Source organism: Branchiostoma belcheri, unplaced genomic scaffold, assembly GCF_001625305.1.
Source record: "Branchiostoma belcheri isolate BF01 breed outbred unplaced genomic scaffold, Haploidv18h27 scaffold104, whole genome shotgun sequence".
Classification (NCBI taxonomy): Eukaryota; Metazoa; Chordata; class Leptocardii; order Amphioxiformes; family Branchiostomatidae; genus Branchiostoma; species Branchiostoma belcheri.
The window spans coordinates 791,753-814,823 of record NW_017802425.1 but is presented as its reverse complement, the minus strand read 5'-3'; the positions used below and the strand labels follow the sequence as shown (position 1 = coordinate 814,823).

The 23,071-nt window shown below is 46.2% G+C and overlaps 5 protein-coding genes and 3 non-coding genes across 9 annotated transcripts in view; 5 read left to right on the top strand and 3 right to left on the bottom strand.

The window, feature by feature from the left end:
* The window catches only part of LOC109475845 (slit homolog 2 protein-like), a 2,822-nt gene extending 2,409 nt beyond the window's left edge, over positions 1–413 (bottom strand). Inside the window, exon 1 of the mRNA XM_019776650.1 lies at positions 384–413. Within this exon, the coding sequence (XP_019632209.1) occupies positions 384–413 (30 nt within the window). The remainder of the gene's footprint in view (positions 1–383) is intronic.
* Positions 51–2,319, bottom strand: LOC109476829 (platelet glycoprotein V-like). Its single transcript, XM_019777851.1, has 2 exons — positions 1,271–2,319; positions 51–755 (listed from the first exon to the last, which is right to left on the bottom strand). Exons 1-2 carry the CDS (start codon positions 2,299–2,301, stop codon positions 554–556), a joined length of 1,233 nt encoding a protein of 410 aa, XP_019633410.1. The 5' UTR covers positions 2,302–2,319; the 3' UTR covers positions 51–553.
* A 391-nt stretch (positions 2,320–2,710) lies between these two features.
* Positions 2,711–5,499, top strand: LOC109476852 (serum paraoxonase/arylesterase 2-like). Its single transcript, XM_019777873.1, has 5 exons — positions 2,711–3,147; positions 3,654–3,832; positions 3,928–4,172; positions 4,468–4,541; positions 5,001–5,499. Exons 1-5 carry the CDS (start codon positions 2,731–2,733, stop codon positions 5,169–5,171), a joined length of 1,086 nt encoding a protein of 361 aa, XP_019633432.1. The 5' UTR covers positions 2,711–2,730; the 3' UTR covers positions 5,172–5,499.
* Positions 3,446–3,517, top strand: Trnac-gca. Its single transcript has one exon. It is a non-coding gene; the product is annotated as a tRNA-Cys (tRNA).
* Trnac-gca lies at positions 4,844–4,915 on the top strand. Its single transcript has one exon. It is a non-coding gene; the product is annotated as a tRNA-Cys (tRNA).
* A 17-nt stretch (positions 5,500–5,516) lies between the features above and the next one.
* On the top strand, positions 5,517–10,459 carry LOC109476840 (serum paraoxonase/arylesterase 2-like). The gene is made up of 5 exons (XM_019777863.1): positions 5,517–6,035; positions 6,778–6,956; positions 7,736–7,980; positions 8,428–8,510; positions 9,028–10,459. The coding sequence occupies exons 1-5, from the start codon at positions 5,607–5,609 to the stop codon at positions 9,196–9,198; spliced, it is 1,107 nt and encodes a 368-aa protein (XP_019633422.1). The 5' UTR covers positions 5,517–5,606; the 3' UTR covers positions 9,199–10,459.
* A 547-nt stretch (positions 10,460–11,006) lies between these two features.
* On the bottom strand, positions 11,007–11,078 carry Trnac-gca. The gene has a single exon. It is a non-coding gene; the product is annotated as a tRNA-Cys (tRNA).
* A 1,310-nt stretch (positions 11,079–12,388) lies between these two features.
* Positions 12,389–23,071, top strand: part of LOC109476569 (mucin-19-like) — a 23,861-nt gene continuing 13,178 nt past the window's right edge. Inside the window, exons 1-4 of one of the 2 annotated variants that reach the window (XM_019777557.1) lie at positions 12,389–13,162; positions 16,854–16,914; positions 18,522–18,617; positions 18,882–18,947. In XM_019777557.1, the coding sequence (XP_019633116.1) occupies positions 12,639–13,162; positions 16,854–16,914; positions 18,522–18,617; positions 18,882–18,947 (747 nt within the window). In that variant the 5' untranslated portion in view covers positions 12,389–12,638. The remainder of the gene's footprint in view (positions 13,163–16,853; positions 16,915–18,521; positions 18,618–18,881; positions 18,948–23,071) is intronic. The other variant, XM_019777565.1, reaches the window with a different exon arrangement.

The window sequence follows — 23,071 nt, the reverse complement described above, 5'->3', positions numbered from 1 at the left end:
GACGTCAAGTACAACACTATATCAGCTGCACTCGGGCTAGGTGTCCTTACGATATTTGATGTGGTAGAGCGCAGTCGTCTGGGTTAGTCTGTGGTGACCTCAGGTACACAAAGGTTCAAACGTAGCCACTGTTACTCTTACTATGTCTTAAAGTCAGAATTTCCCAGCGTTAACGTCAGAACGGTAAGGCCAGGTTCTATACGTTATCCACATCATGGCGACGTTCACAGCTCGCAGAGACACTGGTCAAGGAATGAAACCATTTAATACATGAATCCACGTTACAATGACAGAGCTTTACATTGACTTAGCCTCGTATCAGTATCGATTGCTTGATATGTAAATATTACAGTCATGTATTTATTAGGAAATGCCTTAATTACATTACACGGATAGTCCAGGTCGTGCGCCATAGAACGATCCGTAACCTAGCCTAGTATATTTATTCAACAAATATCAAGTACATGTAATATCGCATAGAGCATATAGAACATTTGCTGTTCGTAAGTTATAAGTAAAAAAATCGACATTTTGTTGTGCCCTATCATTGATATCAACCACACACAAAGTCCTTTGGTGAAAGCGTATCAAAGGCCCGCCCCTTGAGTTTAGGCGGCGCGTTGCACACATTAAGGTGGGGAGAGTCAATAGTTGGGGCTGTGTTGTTATCGATGTGTTCCTTCAGCCAGCGGAGGTGACAGTCACACGTCCACGGGTTCCCCCACAGGAAAACTTCCGACAAGCGGGGCAGAATCCTGCAGATGGAGGGAAAGAGTTTGAAATACCTTTTCCTCACTAGTAATAATTGTGAAAAGTCTTATATTTCTGATTTGCTGTTCGTAAGTTATAAATGCTCGATATTTTTGTTGTACCCTATCAACCACACACAAAGTCTCTGCCTTGGTGAAAACGTATCAAAGGCGCGCCCCTGGAGTTTAGGCGGTGCGTTGCACACGGGAGAGTCAATACTTGGAGCCGTGTTGTTGTTATCGATGCGTTCCTTCAGCCGGCGGAGGTGACAGTCACACGTCCACGGGTTTTCCCACAGGTAGACTTCCGACAAGCGGGGCAGGACCTTTGGTATCAACGTTTCTGTGTATGTATTATGATTGCCAATATATGAAAAGATCACACAGAAGCTTGTGATCTGGGGCAATAATATACACCGCGCCTAGCTATTCTTTATAATACCTGATCGATTTCATATTTGATACCCCTGTACATAATTTTAGGCAAGTTTGTAAACAGAAGAATTGACAAGTGTACACACCTAGTGTCCAGAACCTCCGGAGAGAGCGTGGTGATGAGGTTCGCGTCCAGCCACAGGGAGGACAGGTTCTTCATGTCGTGAAACGCTCCAGCCGGGATCGCCGGGATCTTGTTCAGCGACATGTAAACCTCCCAGGCCCCCACCAGACCGGTGAACGTGCGGTTAGTGACCTTGTTTAGTCCCGTTGAGGTAGCGTCCAGGATCTGCAGTTTTCCCAGGCCGTCGAAAGCGTCGTCAGCGATGGTGGTGAGGGAGGGCTGCTGCCAGATCTCCAGCGTCTGCAGCTCGGTGAGGTTGGAGAAGACTCGGGAGGGGAGCTCTACGATCTTGTTCCCGACCAGATCCAAGTGTTCCAGACCCGGAGGGAGGTCTCCGGGCACGCGGGTCAGCTGGTTAAACCTCAGGCCCAGGATAGACAGTTTACCGGCAGGCTTGAAGACACTTGGAGGAACGCCGTTGTCTTTAAGTTTGTTGAAGTCACAGTAAAATACGGCCAGGTTTGACAGGTTCTGAAACGCACCTGGCGCGATGCTCTCCACCCCGTTGTAGGAAATGTCCAGATAAATCAGATCAGTCAAGTTTGTGAAGGCGTCCTTCCTGACGTGGGTTAGACTGTTCTCTATGAAGTACAGGGTCGTCAGCTGTGATGGTAGGGACGCGGGAATATCGACAAACTTCCTGTTACCAGACAGGTCCAGAGTCCGGAGGGAGGGGAGATCATCAAACGCGCCTTCTGGGATACCGTGGCTGCTTAACTGGTTAGAGCTCAGGTCTAAGAACTGGAGAGACTTGAGCCCTTGGAAGTCGCTCCTTGAGACCTTAGCGATGTCGTTGTTCTCCAGGATGAGCTGCTGCACGTTGGCGGGGAGGCCGGGCGGTACGGAGGTCAGGCTCAGGCGGCTGCAGTTCACGATCAGGGTGCCCTGCTGACACTCGCAGTGCTCCGGGCAGGGGCGGTCAGACACCGCGGTTACCCACGCCAGCAGGACGGCGGCGATTACCAGGAGGAGAACAGCTCTCAAAGAGGCCATTTTCTGCTGATTTTTCTCCCTGCAATGATTGAGTTAACCTTTTTCTCGCGATAGCATCAACCTTTGGAATTGGTGCAGGTCTCGAGTAGGAGAGCAGATTAGTATCGTTAGTTGGCAGGTGTCAAATATTTGAACAATCGGGAAACAAATATTGCACTGTGCAAACATCAATAGTGCTAACTCTAAAAGTTGAAGTATGTGAGTCCGTCCAAATTTCAGTGTGACATAGCAAGTTATCACCGAGCAAAAGGCAGGTTTGAACAGATGCAATGTTTTTAGGTCCCGAAAACGCATCACCGGTGTTTTAGATCAACACAACAACAACAATGGTGGACAAAACGCCATAGGTCAAAGAGTTCACGACAGGAACTACAAGTGGAATTTGGACCGTCCCTCCGCTATCCTTGAGTGTGGACGCTTGTAGTTGAAATGGCAGCCAAACTTTTAGTCCTACTCGTTGCAGTGGCCGCCATTGTCGTCCATTTTGTGTTCCGCCCAAGACTTCAGTTCGGTGACCACAGGGAGACGGTGTACAATCACGTGCCTGGCACGTGCCGGCCGGTGGAGGGGGTCGTGCATGGGTCGGAGGACATCGTACGTACCCGGGACGGGCTCGCCTTCATATCCACGGGGGTGAGGCCAGCCCCAGTCCTCACTCCCGACCCCTGGTACCTCCAGGGAGTGGGGAAGATCCTCCTATTCAACTTCAAGAACCCTGAGGACGGAGTGAGGGAGTTGAAGATTGAGCCTGGGGAGAAGTCGGAGGGCCTGGAGCCACACGGGTTGGGTCTGTACGAGAACCAGGACAGCGGAGAGATCAGACTGTTTGTTGTGAACCATCACAAGGTTTGCTGCAGTTTGTTTTCAACTAATAAAGTGTATGCCTGGAATATTTGGTAAATATCGATTGATAGCAAATACGATTGCTTGCAAAGGCTACATTTGCATTTTTGTTCCCGTATTATTTCTGTGTGGTAATTGTCAAAGCAAAAAACATATGTCCTTTCTATCATACCAGGATATGAAACTCAGGCAGTGATTGCGTCATATCTTTTGTCGATTTGTTTACTATTTTTGTCGTCATGTCGACTTCTTTACTGTTTACAAGTATATGATTTCCGGCATATACTCGTGATTCCAGCGTGGGGGTATAGCTCAGTGGTAGAGCATTCGACTGCAGATCGAGAGGTCCCCGGTTCAAATCCGGGTGCCCCCTTGTTTTGTCATTATAAAAACTCACTCTTTTGTTAAGGACGGCCTTTTTTTTTACACCGAAGCGGGTTAGAGAAATTGGGGCTGATAGCACATTTAGTGCTTCTCATTGGACCTGCATTTCTTGTCATTTTCCCCAGGACGGTGACCGGATAGACATATTCCGGTACTTAAAGACCAACACCACCCTGCGGCTGGTCAGGTCAGTGCAGCACCACCTGCTGTACAGCATGAACGACGTTGTTGCCGTGGGAACGGATTCGTTCTACGCGACAAACGACATGTACAGCGTCAGGCCTTGGGCAAAACGATTGGAGAGGTAGGAATGTGTCATACAAAATAGTAATGTTACATATATGTATTATATTTTATAGTTGACTGATGGTACCTTGTTTGTTTTTCCTGTCTGCCCAGTTTCCTATCACCGTGCTGGTCTAATGTGGTTTACTATGACGGCTCCGATGCCTTCGTCGCCGCGGAAGGATTCGCCTTTGCCAACGGTATCAATGCGCCCCCTGGCGGCAGGTTTGTGTACGTCTGCGACACCCCTCGTCAGGCCGTCCAGGTGTTCCGGCGTCGTGCAGACAACAGGCTTCAGCTGGAGCGGGAGATCCACCTGGCCACGAGCGTGGACAACGTGGACGTCTGTCCGGACACAGGTGTCACATTTCACAACCCGATACATCTCCACATTATACCTTCTCTTTCCAAACTGTATATAAAGTTTTCTATGAACTTGTCGTAATGGTAATCCAGACTGCAACAGTTGCAACATTGCTAACTGTTTTATCTAACTGTGGGGCCTTCTTCAGGAGAAGGACCTTCGGCCAAGTGACCTTGTAGTCACGTGACTCGAGTTGAAGGTCAGAGGTCCACCCATGCATATTTGACAGGTGACCTTAATGTTGTGTGTAGACCTTAAAAGACCTGTGGATTGTTGTGTGTTGACCTCAGGTGACCTGTGGATCGGGGCACATGGATCTTTCAACAAACACATGGAGGACAGGATTAACCCATCATCATCACAGGTGGGTGTAGGTTGGAAACAAATTGGATCGACAAAGTGAGTAACGAGAATGGAGGACGAAGAGGGAGGTCAGGAGGACAAATTAAAGGAAAGAAAATAAAAGAGTTTATTTCTATACAAACAAAGGTCACAGTACATGAGCATGGCAGAACGGACTGCGTCTGCACGAAATCCGGAAGGTAATATGCATAGCACATCAGATTCTACAGAACGTATTTTCTCCCAACCAGGATGTGGTACCTGGGTACAGTTTACTATATATAAACAGATTTCATTTCTACCATACGTCGGTGACTGCAGCTTGGGGGTATAGCTCAGTGGTAGAGCATTCGACTGCAGATCGAGAGGTCCCCGGTTCAAATCCGGGTGCCCCCTTTTTTTTTATTTAGAAAGCACTTTTATGTTAAATCGTTTCCTTTCCCTTTTTTTACATTTTTTAAATACGTTCTGCCCTCTCCAGGTACTGCGGATCCAGGACCCGGCGGGAGCCTCCCCGGAAGTGACGGAGCTGTACGCTAACGACGGGCGGCAGCTGAACGGCTCCAGCGCGGCGGTGGTCTACAACAGACGCCTGCTCATAGGGACCGTGCACGACACGCTGCTCTACTGTGACGTCACGGTCCCGCTGTGACGTCATGGTATCCATGGCAACACATAGTCCTGATAGGAACCGTACACGAAATGCTACTCTACTGTGACGTCACGGTCCCACTGTGATGTCATGGCATCCCATAACAACACACGCATTCCTGGTAAGAACTGAGCACGTGGCGTTACTGTACCTTTGTGAATATTGTTGGGTGGTGTGTCTGATGTCACGGTGACGTGCTGTAAATACATAGAAATCCAACTGTGCCTGTCAACTTGCAAGTTTGACCATAGACATTACGTACTCATTTGTCACGTGAGTGTCAACAAGTGTACGAGTAATTTAGTAAACACAAATAAAGCAAAATAAAACTTCGTACCGTGATGTTGTGGTCCCCTGTGGTCACCGTGCCATGGCATCATGCCAGATAAATAGTGACGTCAGCCGTCGAACACCGCTAAGGTCAAAGTCCGTCATATGCCTGGCGAGAAAATGGCGTCAAAACTTCTGATGCTGTTCGTCCCACTGGCAGCGTTCCTGTTCCAGCGCCTGTTCCAGCCTAGTCTTCAGTTCGGTGACCACAGGGAGACGGTGTACAATCACGTGCCTGGCACGTGCCGGCCGGTGGAGGGGGTCGTGCATGGGTCGGAGGACATCGTACGTACCCGGGACGGGCTCGCCTTCATATCCACGGGGTTAATAGCGTCCCCCGTCTTCAACCCTGACCCCTGGTACCTACAGCGGAAAGGGAAGATCCTCCTTTTTAACCTCAAGAACCCTGAGGACGGAGTGAGGGAGTTGAAGATTGAGCCGCGGGAGAAGTATGAGGACCTGCAGCCACACGGGTTGGGTCTGTACGAGAACCAGGCTGGAGAAATCCGACTCTTTGTTGTTAACCATCTCAAGGTCGGTCAGAGAACTTTCTAGACGTTTAAAATGTGCAAATGTCTCGAAAAATGTGTACTTGAGAAGTAATTATGTATGTCAACGTAAAAATACTACTATTGTTAGATGCAATCAGAAAATGTCTCATTTGAGCTTCATATTCACGAGTTGCACATTCCCAGGATCCTTTGCGCACAGGGTAGGTCACGTGGGCGCACAGGGTAGGGAAAGGTCGCGGTAAACCACGTGACTCATCCTCGGCTCTGGTCGGAAGAAGTCGGAAGTGTTCGCGAGCGCTCGGAAATTTCAAAAATGGCTGACACCACTGCCGGCGGCGGGAGGCACGTAGTTTTTCACGGCGTTCGTACGGCAAAGCGGCATCGAATTTTTGCTCCATGACTATCGGTATGGGATAGGATAGGGTTGATTCAACATACTACGTGAAAATGTGACAAAAAGACAGACTTTTGAAATTGAATGCTCCCAGCCTACTATCGGCCAGATAGCTTAGGGCACCTTCTTCCGACCAGAGCCGAGGATGAGTCACGTGGTTTACCGCGACCTTTCCCTACCCTGTACCCACGTGACCTACCCTGTGCGCAAAGGATCCTGGGAATGTGCAACTCGTGAATGGTCTCACACGACAGGAGTTAAAATTTAACCTCCCAACCTTACGCGGTACGGGGAGTTACGGGAAGTAATGAACATTGACTTGAACTTATCCTACCTTGTTTAAAACTGCAGTACCTGTCTTTTTCGCCAGGACGGAGAACGAGTGGAGATTTTTCGTTACGTGCGGCCAGAGGGCAAACTGAAGCTTATCAGATCCGTACAGGACCCCTTGTTGTACAGCGTCAACGACGTGGTCGCCATGGGAACGGACGCTTTCTTCGCCACCAACGACCATTACTGCCGTGCTCCCTGGGCCAAGAAGCTGGAACGGTGAGTGGACAGCCGGCGATCTTTGCCTGGTCTATAGCCACTTTCTTCATATTGGTCAAACGTAGTTTCCTCTCGTCCACTGGTTCCAGGAGCCCGCCTGGTCTGTTGTTATAAACGTGCTTTCCTCTCGTCCACTGGTTCCAGGAGCCAGTCTGGTCTGTTGTTATAAACGTGCTTTCCTCTCGTCCACTGGTTCCAGGAGCCAGTCTGGTCTGTTGTTATAAACGTAGTTTCCTCTCGTCCACTGGTTCCAGGAGCCAGCCTGGTCTGTTGTTTAATAGTAAATTATAAACGTGATTTCCTCTCGTCTACTGGTTCCAGGAGCCAGCCTGGTCTGTTGTTATAAATGTGATTTCCTCTCATGCAAAGGCCAGCCTTGTCTAGCGTGTTTTCAAGATTTCCTCTCGCCCCCAGGTTCCTGGAGCCAGCCTGGTCTAACACCCCGTTCACATTAAATCCACATCTGGGATCCAATCGCGATTGGATCCCGAAGCGTTCACACTTGTCGGCTCATCCAATCGCGATTGCGTTCCTTCCGCACGGGAATTGCCGTCAATCGCGATTGAATCCACCTCCCAGAATCGGGTTTAATTTTTTAGCGATTCAATCGCGATTGGAGCGTTCACATTCAGAAAAATCAATCGCGATTCAATCGGGATTGGACCTCAATCGCGATTTCGCGATTCGAAATCCTGTCTAAGCGGGGTGTATCGTGTTTTCCTCTCGTATCCAAGTTCCTAGAGGCAACCTGGACTAACGTAGTTTCCTCTCGTCCTCAGGTTCCTGGGGCCAGCCTGGTCTAACGTGGTCTACTACAATGGCTCGGTCGCCTCTGTTGCTGCGGATGGGTTCTCCGTCGCCAACAGCGTCGTAACGCCTCCTAGCGGCGAGGTCGTGTACGTCAGCGACTCGCTGCAACAGGACGTTAAAGTGTTCCGACCTCGCCCCGACCACAGTCTGGAGCTGCAGAGCGTCATACACCTCTTCACTGGGGTGGACAACCTGAACATCTGTCCGGACACAGGTATCTCGGTTCTGAATCTGTATTTTTCACCAGGTATAACTGCCCCTCGGTACAACATATTAGACCCAAAGACCTGTTAACCTAAACCATCCATATGCAGCTCTAATAGCGCGGTTTCAGTATCTGTTTTGAAGGAGACGGGTTCCATTCTGCAACGGTTCGTCTGGCTTGAGAAGATTTATGCTTTTGATTAGGAACAAGAGTTTTATATCGAGCTAAACAGTCAATGACTCATTTATATTTGTATACGATGATTGACCAATCGTGACCTACGTGGCTCTTTTAGTTTTAATTAGTTTTAATTGTTAACTACTGAAGTTATTTTTGTTGGTTAACGATGAGATCGTTAACTGAAGAAGTCAGCTTTGTTAGTTATTGATAGTAATTTAATGATGACGTTAGTTTTTTGGTTTTAATTATTAATGAGATCGAAGTGTCTGACCTCAGGTGACCTGTGGGTAGCTGCTCATCCCAGTGTGACGGACATCTTCAAACATATACAAGACAGACGCCACCTAGCGCCTTCCCAGGTAACTACAGGGGTAATGCATTCCCAGGCCAGGGCCCGGTCGGGCTGTTTGTATGAACGAAAAATTAACAATCCATATGAAGAGTATACAAAAATAGTGCCCATGATTATTATCAAAAACGTTTCTGTGTTTTGTTGTCTTTTACATCGTACTTTTCGTTCCCAAAAGCTGCCCGGCCGGGCCCCGGTTTGGAAATGTGACCTCAGCATAAGGAAGGAAGATGTCAGGTCCAGAACCGTGCCCGTCATCGAGTCAAGTTCTATGGTCAATGGGTTAGGGTCAGGATCAGGCACGGTTCTGGATAGTCTACCCGTATCCACGAACGTAGATGTGTACGGTTCTGGATACGCGTGGACTAGCTGTCAGATTTGCACGATTCTGGAATACAACAGAGATGCACTGTTATCAGTCGACGTGCATGATCATCAAATGACTGCAGTACTAGTCGGATGGTCAGAAATAGATACTACGGCTGGCTATTTACCCCCCCCCCCCCTCCCCCCCAAACTCTCTCCAGGTACTGCGGATCCAGGACCCGGCGGGAGCCTCCCCGGAAGTGACGGAGCTGTACGCTAACGACGGGCGGCAGCTGAACGGCTCCAGCGCGGCGGTGGTCTACAACAGACGCCTGCTCATAGGGACCGTGCACGACACGCTGCTCTACTGTGACGTCACGGTCCCGCTGTGACGTCATGGTATCCATAGCAACACATAATCTTGATAGGAACTGTGCATGATACACTGCTCTTCTGTGTCCTACTATCCCACATCACAGAAAAAACATTCTGGTATGAACCATGACGATACAGTGCTCTACTGACGTCACGGTCCCGTTAAGAACACCGAAATGACATCACTAAATCCCATTGCAACCAAAGGTCCACCATACTGCAGGTATTTGGTTTTTTTTTGGAAACGGACGAAAATCCATGCGCGCGTGGATGTCATCCATATAATCAAATCTACATGGCTTTACTTAAAAGTCGTTTTGAAGAAAAGCATACCATGTCCTTGCAGTGATATGTATAACCGCCAGAGGTCGCCTAACATAACTTGGATCAAGGACAGGTGAACATACCAGCTGTTATCAACGGCACAAGTGTTTATATCCGCGCGGCGGTGTAAACATTAGGTTAACGGGTAGTTCTTGACATGGTGGCCAGGGTAGGAATGTGTGTAATTGAGCGTCTAGTGATAGTTTAATGCACAATTCCATGTTGTTTGTAGGTGACACCAATCCTTCTTGTAGCTACATATGTACTTTATGCTTCTGTTCCGTCCTCCATTGACCCTTATACACGTTTCAGATGTGGTTGGAAGCAGTTTCACTCCACTTTCCTCCCAATGTCTAATCACCGTTGAATTAAGCACCGGCTGCTTCATGGAACAGTTCCGCCTTCTGGAAAAAACGACCTCGTCTCTTTGCCTTTTGACATGGACCAGAATAATAAGATCTTCGCCTACAGTACTGTGGTCTTTACCTTTCTCCCTTTGTTTGATTTATTGAGGTGCAGACTGATGAGATATTTGCCAAAGGCGGGGAGATATGCCCTTCGCAGGTATAGTCCATAGTAGAGATGGCACTGGCACGGTGCTTGGAGGCGCTTTCCAACGTGAACCTTCCATAAAATTACAAAAGTTGGTGTTCCAAATCGTGTTAACAAGTTTTATGTTGTCCAGAACAGTTTCTTCCACACGTGCATGCTAATATAACGTTGTTCTGTCTCTGTTCTTCTTCATATCTTCTTATTTCATAGAACTTTCAGTGCTTCGTTTTTTGTCTTGTTATCCTATAAACCAACCAACACATCCATCGAAAGATAACCCTAAAAAGTGATAGGAATTCTTTGCGCTCACTGACCAGTGTAACACGGCCGGGTGTTTAAACGCCCCCCTGGTACAACCAACGGCCCAGTTGATGTTTATATGGGCGGAGCAAAATAAACGCTACGCGTCAGTAAAGGCTAGAGATGTCAGAATAACACGGCAAGTGTCAGTGAACTGTGATAATGAATGAAGACCTTTCTCGTACATTTTTGGCTCACTGGGCCACACTTGTATGTTGGTCAAAGCAAAGGTACCAATGTACAAAGTTGATTGAAACAAGTGAGATAAGCTATGGCATGTGTTAGATCTGTCACCTTTGTAACCACAGAGAAGTGCGTCCAACCGTAACTACAGGTGTTGGACAGGTAGGTCTGGACTGACACCTACACGCTCCGATGGTTAGAAAATAAACAGGGTTACTTGGTGGGTAATTGTTTGCAACTTACCTGTAATTATGTATATGTGGCGGCAAAAGCAGTGAATGTTTTTGTTCTTTCTCATTTCTTTTGGTGACGAAAAGTTGTCTCTATATATCCTGCACGGATTCTTATTACGCAACGACAGATTAGAATTGAGAATATAATCTGAGCGCTGTTTTAGCAGGTAAAAAGTAAACTACGACACAAAAAAAAGTATTCTATGCATTTTAGTTTCCCACATGACAAAACAAGGGGGCACCCGGATTTGAACCGGGGACCTCTCGATCTGCAGTCGAATGCTCTACCACTGAGCTATACCCCCACGATGCATTACTTGCTATTTTAGAACCTTGTCAATCAATACTGCGGCGTTTGCACAACGCGTGTTTCACTCGTTCCTTGCGCCAGTTAGGGTTTATTTGAGGCTGGTTGATTGTAAGACTAAATTATAAACATTTAATAGACGGATATTTCTAGCTTAGGTCCCCAGCTGCTGTGATAAAAATTAAAAATATTTGTTATTTGATAACACAACTTTCTTCATCGCTTCGACGATCGCGAACTTTTCATGGCTTTTTGTCGGCTTCGACGTTCTGTTTTGTTGATGTTCCTGTACATTATTTATGCCCTATTTGACAGATAATTGTTCTCACCTAACACTGTGCATTTAAAACATGTTCGACAGATAAACACATGAAGAGATAGAGGTTTAACTGATAAAGTAATTCCTTGTTCGTTCTCAAAAATCGTTTTAAAAGTTTTTTTGGAAGGCCTCATGAATGGTCTGTTTCATTTCTGATATGATACGATAGAATTCGAAAATAGGTCGATTGTTCTGACCTGATAGCGGGGTATTGTGCACACCTGTTGGACAGGTAGACAGGTAAGTACCTAACGAGCACAGTTTAATCGGCTGAGGAAATAAATTGTCCCCGGAGGACAGACGCGATCAGTCAGCCAATCAGAGCCCAGAGTGTGGATAGGTATTAAATTTCCTCCCCAATGGACCGCGAAGTGTTGTCTGTTTCCGTGTGAGCTCGAGGCTAGCAGGGAGCGACAGAACAAGAGACTGACTAAAAACAGGACGCAAAAGTGTGTGACGCTATCAGCAAAAGACAAAGAACGAATTGTGGGGTATAGCAACTTGCGTATCATCAACTATAGAATAGAAAATGCAAAATAAATAATAAAATTATACTTGCTAAACAATAAGGGACATCATTAGTGGAGCTAATCGTAGGTTCGAGTATATTTTCTTGTTCACATCTTGTTCACATGTTGCTGTTTTTCTTTTCGAAAAATGCGGTGAAAGCAGATACAGGTATAAAATGACCGGGCTAGTAACGCAGCATGTTAACTAGCGTCTTTAGGCTCTTCGCACGCTGACCAAATGCAGCGCCCTTTCTGTACATGGTGTCGAAGCCTGACCTCTGCATTGTTATCCCTGCCCACTTAGAATTATGTTAACACAGTAAACTTCACTCGTTGTCGCTTTCACTGTCTTCCGAACGTCACAACACCCTACACGACATGTAAACACCACGGCACACTACCGTCTCACCTGCGTGAAGGTGAGAACAAAGACATCCCGCCGCCAGGTGAGTGGATATAATGACAGCGGACACGCCCACCCGAGGTTGGCACGCCAGCCGTGGGTTTATTTACTCCGTGACCTTTAGACGGCGCGGAACTCGCGGGGAGGGCGAGCGGCCATGGCGGCCTGACGGTGTGTTTTCCCGCGCGACAACGGCTGTAACTCCAGCCAGCAGGCTCCCGGAGTTCTTACGGGAGGGCGGAGGGCAGACAGAGCCCTGCTGACGGAGGGAAACGTTCTGCTGACCCGCGTGTGTTTACTAGTCACACATTGTGAACCGCCGTCGTCATGAGTACTACTGATAACGCAGACAGTATGGAGTCCGAGTCGGCTTCCGCTTCTGTCGTCACGTCGACGTCGTTTACGTCCACTGACGCCGACGACGAGGGTCTGGGGACGACGACGTACAGCGTCAGCACATCTGACGGTGAGAGCACGGCGAGTACCTCCACCGTGACCGAGGTGCGACACAAGCGGTATGTCGTGTCCAGCTCCTCGAGCAGACTGTCGAGCGTCCCCGTCGGCGACCCGGGCCCCGAGCCCCCCACCTCCCCCACCGCCGACATCGTCGCACTGAACGCCCGCTTCATGTACTACGTGGACCGGGTGCGGTTCCTGGAGCAGGAGAACAGGACGCTGCGCCACAACGTGACGGAGCTGGAGATCAGGTCTGTCTCTCCGGAGATGTACCGAACCTTCCAGCAGGAGATAGACCGGGGACGGCAGAAGGTGGCGGACCTCAGCACCGAGAGGGCGCATCTCCAGGTGGAGGTACAGAGGCTGGAGAGGGAGATGCGAGCCTTCAACCACAAGTGAGATATTGTTTGTTTACTTGTTGTTGTTGATAATGTTTAAGTATAATGCCAAGCGTCTCTTTGCCCATAAGGTTTCTTTGTTGGTAGTCAATGAAAACTACTTAAAGCGCTATTGTCACACTATGATAGTTTGTATAGTCAGAGCAACACGACACCAATCCAAGAATAAGGCCGCAGCAAGTCATTTTGTTGCTTCTCAGATTATGAATAAATGCCGGACTGAATAATTATACAGAAACTTGGTACAGATATAGTCAGATTTCCATCAAGCCCCCTGACTTCGAATTCATGTCAATGTTTTTCTGAATTTGTGTTTTAGGATTTTCGAAAAGTGAATAATACCGATGTAGTACCAGGCCTAGCCATGAACACAATAACTTCATCTACTAGTATTTCACTCCCTCACTCATACACTCACTCACTCCATTATCAGTTTTCATGTTTGGGCGGCCCCGTGTGTCGTTATCAGTGAGTAGGCGTTAGCCGGTACAGCACACCCTACACATGTCAGACATGTCTGAGGACAGTTTTATCGGCTCGGGTTTCCTGGCACTGCTTCACACGAGGCGCTTAACCCTCCAAACACTACTGTAACTGTAACGTATAAATGGTGCGGCCTCGTTACTGAAAGTTAACGAGGAAAGTTTTGTTTCAGCTCAGATGTTTTTGTATTCAGATGCTATGTAAATGTATTTAATTGGGTTAGTGCTATTTGGGTTGCATCAATATAGGTCGCCTGTGTACAGCTATTCTGTATTGACGTGCCCACACGTGTGTATAAGGGCGTGGTATTCACATTCATCGTGTGATAGATTTACCACAGCAAATTCAGGGTATTCGTGGGAAAATCGTGGACGTGTCGTAGAAAATTCAGCTGTCTTGTAGTAGATAAAAGCGTAACAGATCCTTGTCAACGTCACATTTCTGCTATAGCCTCGCAGAAAATGCTACGGCACCTATCGACGTTCGGCGCCTCGTATGTACCCATACCTGAGTTTGACACCATGACAGTCTATTCGGGTATACTGTGTTAGACTTAAAGTGACGTCCTTTTCATATTTGTCGGTTGGAATTGTCGCTGACGCTATAAAGCCAGCCCCCCTCCCATGACACGGTTATCAGGGTGTGTACTACGGGTACAATGATGAGCCTGCCAAGGTCACATTGCAGTCACCATGTTTGTTGTCGTCAATTAGGGACGTACCATGTTGTTTTAGGGGCGGGGGCGTTAGTCAGACTTTAGTTTACGAGTACCAAAGCTACCCCACACCATATTGAAACTTTTTACTTTCTCAAGGAACGTACTGGCCCAATTACTAAACCCAAACCAATACAGTTCTGCTTCCAATGAAAGACAGCAATAACGTTTTACTGCAACTGAAACTTTGGAAAGGAATATTGGGAAATACAATTTAGGCATTCGCTAATTTGAACAGGGAAAATAGCAAAATAAAAGTACCGTCCTGTTTCCCTGCTATAGGGACAAAAATAACAAGCACATGTCTTACTAATTGTCATATTGTATACAATAGCTGCAAACCGTCGCGGTTGTTGCCGTATAGCGAAGAGTAAACCCCTGTGTTATTCAATGGTTTCACCCATCCTGATTGACACGCACATCACGTCGTCCAGACATTGCGTGAGTACATATCCCCTCCCAACTGACTCCGATCATTTATCATATCAGTCATATCTGAACATCCGATAGCGTAACTTCCTGGCACCGCTGCCAAACGAAACAGAGGCTCTCTGGAGCGCATCCAAAAGGCACAGAAATGTTATTAATGACATATATTTCACTTTCACAGCCTGTATAAAATGCCACCCACTTTCAATACGTGATCAGACATGTCCTAAATCTCTTCCTATATGGCATGTGATGCTGATGTCGTTTGGTCTAGAGTATAGCACCGAAGCAGAAGAGGTTCCACATGGTTGAACTTGACGATCCGAACCCACGCCATCGCCACGGGATATGAGTCAACATCAGGGCGTTACTTCAGTAGCTGAACTTGGCAAAAAACACAAAGCATAACACAAAACAGCTGGATCACTTTACAGCGACCAATGAACAACCAAAAGAAACGCACTTGTGAACCTTGTTTTGTAGGTTGTTATTTTTGCGACCCTTGTAACCAACCGTAGAAACCGACTTTCGTGTACTAGTATTTGTTTCCTACACTGTTCGTGTATATGTACAGCTAACAATGGAAACCTCAAAGGGAAAGACTGGCGTCAAGACTCTAATGTAATTCACAAACAACATGGAGAGAACTCCTTTGGTGTATCTTAAATACCTACACATGAACCCTATCGGCTTCCAAATCCCCTGTATTGTGTACAATGGCATGCTAACTTCTCATTGCGTACCATTCCGCCCAGATATTGGTATTAATGCACCATGCATGGTGGTCCAAGATAACAGCTTAGCGTACTTATATTTGCTAGCTCTTGGAAGGTAGGAAAACATTAGGTTTTCTGCCTTGCGTGTAATAGGCCAAATGCATTTTCCCCTTTCACAGGAAGACTTTAAGTATTAAAGTAATTGAGTACTGTAGCTATTTTGGGACGAAAGTCATAGTTACTGTGTTGTGTTGACTGTTTGTGTTAACCCCAGCGTAAAACTATTACAGAACGAGTTTAACAACCACCTGTCCAAATGATTTACCTGCGCCAATTGACCTCTGACCCGCCATGTTGACAGGTCAATGACCCGTTGACAGTTAGACAACAACAACACTATCTACCACAGCCTGTTCCGTTCGCGTTGTAATTTCACTCCGTTTCCCACTTACCTATATATTACACAGTCATCTTTTCATTGAAATTATCCAACCCAAGTCTCCTTAAAAATAGTGGGAGCTTTCACATTCCACTTCTTTTAGAGAAAACAAAAAAAAGGCGAGTATGTCCACTACCTTTGCACGTTTAGGCACTCCTTCATGAATTCGCAATGCCGTTTAAGATAAATGGATTGGTAGTACGCAAGTTCAGAAATATAACTACACATGTATTCTTAAGTTTAAGGGAAATGGGGTCATATGAAAAATGACCACCAAGTAGATATCACCCCAAAGTCATGTTGTGAATAACGTGAACTTTTTGTGTTCTCGTTTCCTCTTTCCGTTCTTCCATTTATATTTATCCTAATCTGTTCTGATTAGTTGTTGACCTGTAAATACCGCGCAAATTGCCCACCACATGCCACACAACACTAGCCTGGGGGAGGGAGGGAAGGACATAGCAGAAGAAAGAAGAGATTAAAATCAGCCTTGAGAAACATGCAGACTGCTCGTGTTGTCTAAACCTCTGACCTCCGAAGAAAGAGCCTCAGTCTTTTAATACCCGGAGAGAAAAGGATGTAAGCTATGATTACAAGTTTCCTGTTTCACGTAACGCCTGTCACTATGTATACTTGTGTTACAAACTGCAAATATGTTTTATTATTATAGAAAGTTAATTGTTTCTTTGTGTATAAAAACATGTCGATTCTATAGTTTTTCTGTAGACTCAGCCGATCAATAAAGAAATACATAGAAAGGTACTGTTTGGGTGCCAACAACGTTATATCATCCCAAACTCTGCAGAGTAGACAGACATGGTACGAGAACACATGATGATCAGGAACCCAGTTCAACAGTAACAGTAACACCCACTGCAATTGATTGTTCTATTTCCTACCTTTCAGGGTATTCGAGGAGAGCAGGAGCCGCAAGGAAGCTTTACGGGAGCTGGAAAAGTTAAAAACGGTGAGAGCAGCTTTATACTTTTATTGATAGTACCTTTATTTCAATACAATCATCGTCTTTCTGAATTTCCCCATGTCCTTTTATTCTGCCTGTCAATCTCCCTTACCCACATGCTGTCAACCTACTCTTTTCGGACGAACAGATATACGCAAACCCACGCCTACCCGGAAGAAACAAAATTGATAAAGCTGCCCTAATCTAACCACGCATACCGAGACACCAGATAACCTTCACGTGGCTCCGACACGCCGTGGTGTTTATATATCAGTAATGTTTAGACCGTCTGTGGTTCTTCTAGGTTAATACCAATACGCTTTAAGGCTTGGCTATATTCCGTACTAATGTTATCATCTCGATTTGGAGTTTGCTAGTAAGTGTCATCATGGTATGAATAAACAATGGAGCATGAACTTGACCGTAGTCTCAGTCCGCCCATGTCAGTGTTCATGTATTATTGAACACAATCAATAATTCAGCGGCACAGTCCAGCGTAGCTGTCCTTGGTGCCAAAGCGCCAATGATTCCCACACCATCGGCACATCTGGGTTCAGTGGCTCCTCAATATAAGGGCACACCTGGGGTGATAAATCTTCAAAGGGCCATTATGCCATATGATGCAATGTTTTGAATGCACATGTAGCAGGCTGACAACGTACCGTTTTTAGCATGTAACATGATACAAGTCAAGGTTGATAAAGTTCTTTGGTTGACAAGCGTACGTAATATATTAAAGGCTTCAGCATGTTTGTGAAGAACACATCCATCTATATAAAAACTACTCCTTTTGCCGCGACGCGATCTTCCTGAGGAGCCAAGTTTGATTTCGAGAAGAATGCAATACGATATGAGTGCGTTATGATCGATAACAAGCGGATTTTGTTTGGAGGACAACCATTATAGGACTAGATGATCCCCTGTTAAAGTTCTGTAATCCACGCGGTTCGACCGGTGGCAGCCTGACCCTGCAGGAGCTGACCCGGAACTAATTCTACATTTACCCAACAGACCTCGGGGTCATATCCGTAACAGAATGCGTTTCTTCAGAGAAATCACTGGACCAAGTAACAACAAAGGCCGCCAGTTTGGCCTGTTTGGCGTTTCTTGAATATTTCTTGACGAAACTGTGTCAATGAGATGCATGAGTCCGTACATATAGTTCTTTGAGAAGATGCTGATTTGGAAACAGTAATCATCATCATCATATCTTAATAAACAGTAATGATAAGTGGCATTGTTGCGTCTCGTGGCGAGGTTACCATGGCACAGATCTAATTCTAAAACTGTCATCTAGCAGCGCGCTCTCGAAGTGCAGGCTTTCGGAGGCACATTGTGGATTTCACAGTTGGATACATTATTCACACTTTGAACCAAGATATTGTAAACCCAAACGTGAAATATATAATAGGGTGTGTGAGTCTATGTGTATATACTTACTGTACATTTTGTATATAGTTATAGAAAAACTGCTAAAAGCGAAGTCGATAGGCAGCGTTACCTCTACTTAGGAAGCAATAAGGGCTAACATGTAAATCAACATTACCTTGTTACCTCACAATCATATACGAGCGATAAGTCGTTACTAATACACCCCCCACCCCCCCATACAGGAGCTGTACGACACCAAGAAAGCCTACAAGGATGCTCAGGATAACCTGCGGCTCAAGGCGCAAGAACAGGACTTCAAGACACGCACACACGAACAGGTGAGTACGAGGCATCAGCGTTAAGACATACTAGGTCGACCAAATAACTAGATGGAAGTAACAATGACCTTTGTTTTTGAACTAGACCTGCAGAAGCATCTGTAGCTGTGACGTCCTACAGCGTCGATACCATGAATGTGCTTAGCCATCCAGTAGCCTGCCTCTGATTTTGAACGTGATCCACGAAAGTTGGATGCTGAACTACTCTTAGTTAAGCTAGATTAGACGCATTATTGTATGGCCTTGTCTTGCCTCGTCCCTCAGGAGGTGAAGGAGGTTCGGAAGGAAGTCTTGAACATCTCCGTGGAGCTGGAGAAGCTGAAGAACGAGGTGAGGCGTCTTCGCTAGGTTTTCGTCATGTCTGCACCAATAAACAGGTTCACGGGTAGAACTGCGCTTGTTAAGTGTGGTGCATTGTGGGTAATATGTCAAAGTCGAAGACTCCTGTCTGTCAAACCATGAACCGGCTTATAACGAGACCACAGGATTCCACATGATGTCAATGTCACGTAGTAGATGGAGTAGATGACGTAACGGTTAATTTAATATCTATATTAATCAATATAAATTCATCACTGAGGACATTCAAGGTCATCCACCATTCAAGGACACTGTTACACTGTAAGGACATCTAAGGACACAGTCTAAGGACAGTACAAAAATTTAAGGGTTAATGGGTGGAACACTGAGGTTACACGTATACTGAGGTTACGTAAGGTAGGACCGTAAAACATAACTAAATATGGTAATAGTCCCTTCTTCTAGGCCACATAACACAGATTCAGGGACAACTTCAAGTTCAGTAATAAGAAGTCCATTCATTTAAAAAGTAGTAAACAAGTCCCTTAATTTAGTTCAAGGTAAAACAGAGTTGTCATCAGAGAGATAGATGCTTTCTTGAGTCAGTCTTCTCTTGAGCGGAGTGAGAGAGACTCATACTTTGTGTAACTCCGTTAACTGGGAATAAAACCACATTAACAACTACAACTTTCCGACTAATCTTTTGTGGACGACGCTCTAAAGACCACCGTACTAGAAGGGAGCATCGCCACATTTTGGTAGTACGGCTGGGGTCCTCATCGCCACATTTTGGTAGTACGGCTGGGGTCCTCATCGCCACATTTTGGTAGCGATGGCTGGGGTGGACGATCCAACATTACAACGGAGAAGGAGATACTGATGTGGAGCTGGATACCAGAGCAGGTGGGTGGAACGACAAGTTGCTTCCACATGGCACACTGTTAGTAGCACCGGTCCTTTTTAAAATTATGTAGAAGCTTTGTTAGCAAGGGTTGTTTAGAATTTTCTTAGTCGTAAAAACTGTCGTTTCTATGTTGAGTTTTACCTAGATTTGCAGCATAGCATTGTCTTCAAACAGTGAATAGTGCTGTAATTTTTTGTCAGCCAGTTGTGTTCAGCTAGGGAAAGATGTTTAGGGGTTTTGAAGTTCGTCAGCATCTGAGTAATGGCTGCCTGTTGGGCCGAAGAGGAGAGAAGTCAGTGCTAGTGGGCCGGGAGCCACTTGTACAGTTTGTGGGTCCTGGCAAGGCAAGCAGGAAGGGAGACCCTTGCCTTGAGTTGAATATTTTATACAGTATGGTAGTTTAGTTGGTTGTGTTTTATATTATACTAACGTGCTAATACTGTAGTGTGTTCAATGTGTATATGAACAGGATAGAATGGGTGGGTCCCAATGCCAGTAGGGGTAGGAGCTGATTGCAGGACGATGCCTTGGAAAGCCAGACATTCGGGCAACATTGCCGGGTAGCGGGAATGTTTGGGCATCACGAGAGCATTCGGCTGGTAGGAACATCAGTTTAGGTTTCCATGGGTAACTCTCATTGATAGAGTTAGGTAGGGAGACTAGGGACACCATTGATTAAGAGGAAGGGTAGAAAATTAGTGACCAGGAGATGAGGCCAAGGGAGATGATTTAAGTCCAGGATTCAGTTATTCATAATCAGGTTCTGCAGTTTTCTCAGATTTGAGTCTATTGAGGGCATGTTGATGCCATGAGTTGTGGGTGGCAGGTGGTGCCACTGAGTTTTTTTGAGGGCATGTGGATGCCGAGATTTGAGAGGTGACAATAGGTGTCATGTTGAAGGGTACATTGGTACCGTGTGCGGTTTGTGACAGCCCGGTAGGCTGGCCGCTGGTGTTACGAGTACTCGTGTTGCAGGGCACGTGGTTGGTGCCACTGTGTAGGGTCTTAGGAGAATAAGACCGGTTGTACTGTAGTACATGTGTGTGTGCCATTGGTTGCATGCGTTGTTCCACCCCACCCCAACCCCTGCAGGTGAACTCCGCAGGATCGACGTGAGGAAGACGACGTCCCGACGGTCCGACGCGCACAAAGTAACGATGCGGTCGTGAGAGCACCTCGCCGGGCCGGGATGCCGAGGGCACTGACCCAGCACTGCATCTTCCAGACGGACGGAGTTCCTGACGGACGTTTCCTGTGGTCCCGTGTTGCGTCCAGAGACGGCGGGAGCGCGCAAGCCGGTCACCAAGGGGGAGAGCGGAGTGGCGACGCGTGACAGCCATGAGGGCACGAGGAAACACTGTTGATGAACTAAGAGAACTGATAAAGAACTGATTCATTCATATGGACAGTCTACAGGACTCTTATTAGAGTTGTTACTTGAGATAACAGTATAGAATAATGTTCGCTAACATTGAGTGTTATACTCTATCTTAGTCGATATACGTGTATCATACTTTTTGTTATTTTTTATAACTTTTGTTATGACGTCACCTCAGGGCAACGCGGACGTTGCCTGTTCAGGAAGGGAGAGGTGTCACGTAGTAGATGGAGTAGATGACGTAACGGTTAATTTAATATCTATATTAATCAATATAAATTCATCACTGAGGACATTCAAGGTCATCCACCATTCAAGGACACTGTTACACTGTAAGGACATCTAAGGACACAGTCTAAGGACAGTACAAAAATTTAAGGGTTAATGGGTGGAACACTGAGGTTACACGTATACTGAGGTTACGTAAGGTAGGACCGTAAAACATAACTAAATATGGTAATAGTCCCTTCTTCTAGGCCACATAACACAGATTCAGGGACAACTTCAAGTTCAGTAATAAGAAGTCCATTCATTTAAAAAGTAGTAAACAAGTCCCTTAATTTAGTTCAAGGTAAAACAGAGTTGTCATCAGAGAGATAGATGCTTTCTTGAGTCAGTCTTCTCTTGAGCGGAGTGAGAGAGACTCATACTTTGTGTAACTCCGTTAACTGGGAATAAAACCACATTAACAACTACAACTTTCCGACTAATCTTTTGTGGACGACGCTCTAAAGACCACCGTACTAGAAGGGAGCATCGCCACATCAACATCATTAGGTTAATTTTATATTATTAATTGTTTCTTGTTAAACAGGAGAAAAGAAAACTTGAAAAGTACGATCCGGGCTTGCTGTATACTCGTATGTATTGTAAGTAACACTGTCCCTGAATGAAAGGAGCTTTCCGTACCAAATTTATCACTGAATAGACTGTACATGCCCCTTTTATTAGTGTTACGTTTAAGGGAACTTCGCCCAAGTCGGTATTTCTAAAACCAGTCGGCTGTGTGAGCTTCAGAGCTAAATGAGCCGTAGAATAGGGAACCACCATCCTCCATTGTCTGGCGCAGTAGTGGCCCATCGGGCCCGCAAACAGGGTGTACAATGGGCCACTGATGCGGGCGGCTATGGGTATCATGTTCAGCCAGTGGGAGAAGGCATGCTCAGGTGTTAGGCAAACATCGTCTACATAGAGCCGCCTTTCCTGAAGCTTGTAGGTCACGGTTAGGCTGACATTGAAACGACGCATCAACACCGTGCGACTTATTGGCAAACTCTCCTCTGAAGTGATGGCAAATATCCTCACTTTAACGCGTTAGATAGGACATGTTTATGGTGACGCCATTCAGGAGAAAACAATAGTATAGTATGTGATTATTCTGCAAGGATTCTAGAAATCCATCAAGAGTTTTTTTGTAGTTTTCCAGGCATGCGTATGCAAGAAATACGGAATCGTGTGTCAAAGCCTTTAGTATACAGATGTAAAGTGTAAAATAAGTGGGAAAGCCAAATTAGATTCCGGCGCCATGTCAATAATTTTTATTTGCCTAACTTGTAGAGATTGACGTGACTGCAACTCGATTTCAGAACACAAAGCTTGAGATTGGCGTCCTCGGAGTGCAGGGAGAGCTGCAGCGGTACATCACCGGGAGCGAAGGGGTAGGAGTCGGTCGCCCCCTCCCCAACATGGCGGCATTGTAGTGTCGCAGGGGAACCATAACAGACTTTTCACCTTAAACATTACTAACTGCATCCCTAACTCCATCCCTGTACCACTGTACAAGAAACCTTTTGCACAAGTTTCGGGGGTGAAAGGACGACAAGGTCAACCCTGTTTGTCATGTTCAGAACTTGGTAATAGGATTATAACTTG

Coding starts and splice junctions, on each gene's coding strand:
- LOC109476829 (XM_019777851.1), bottom strand. CDS start 2,301: ATGGCCTCTTTGAGAGCTGTTCTCCTCCTGGTAATCGCCGCCGTCCTG. Junction 756..1,270: donor CCGGAGGTTCTGGACACTAG/GTGTGTACACTT, acceptor CTCCATCTGCAG/GATTCTGCCCCGCTTGTCGG.
- LOC109476852 (XM_019777873.1), top strand. CDS start 2,731: ATGGCAGCCAAACTTTTAGTCCTACTCGTTGCAGTGGCCGCCATTGTC. Junction 3,148..3,653: donor TTGTTGTGAACCATCACAAG/GTTTGCTGCAGT, acceptor CATTTTCCCCAG/GACGGTGACCGGATAGACAT. Junction 4,542..5,000: donor TTAACCCATCATCATCACAG/GTGGGTGTAGGT, acceptor TGCCCTCTCCAG/GTACTGCGGATCCAGGACCC.
- LOC109476840 (XM_019777863.1), top strand. CDS start 5,607: ATGCCTGGCGAGAAAATGGCGTCAAAACTTCTGATGCTGTTCGTCCCA. Junction 6,036..6,777: donor TTGTTGTTAACCATCTCAAG/GTCGGTCAGAGA, acceptor CTTTTTCGCCAG/GACGGAGAACGAGTGGAGAT. Junction 6,957..7,735: donor TGGGCCAAGAAGCTGGAACG/GTGAGTGGACAG, acceptor TCTCGTCCTCAG/GTTCCTGGGGCCAGCCTGGT.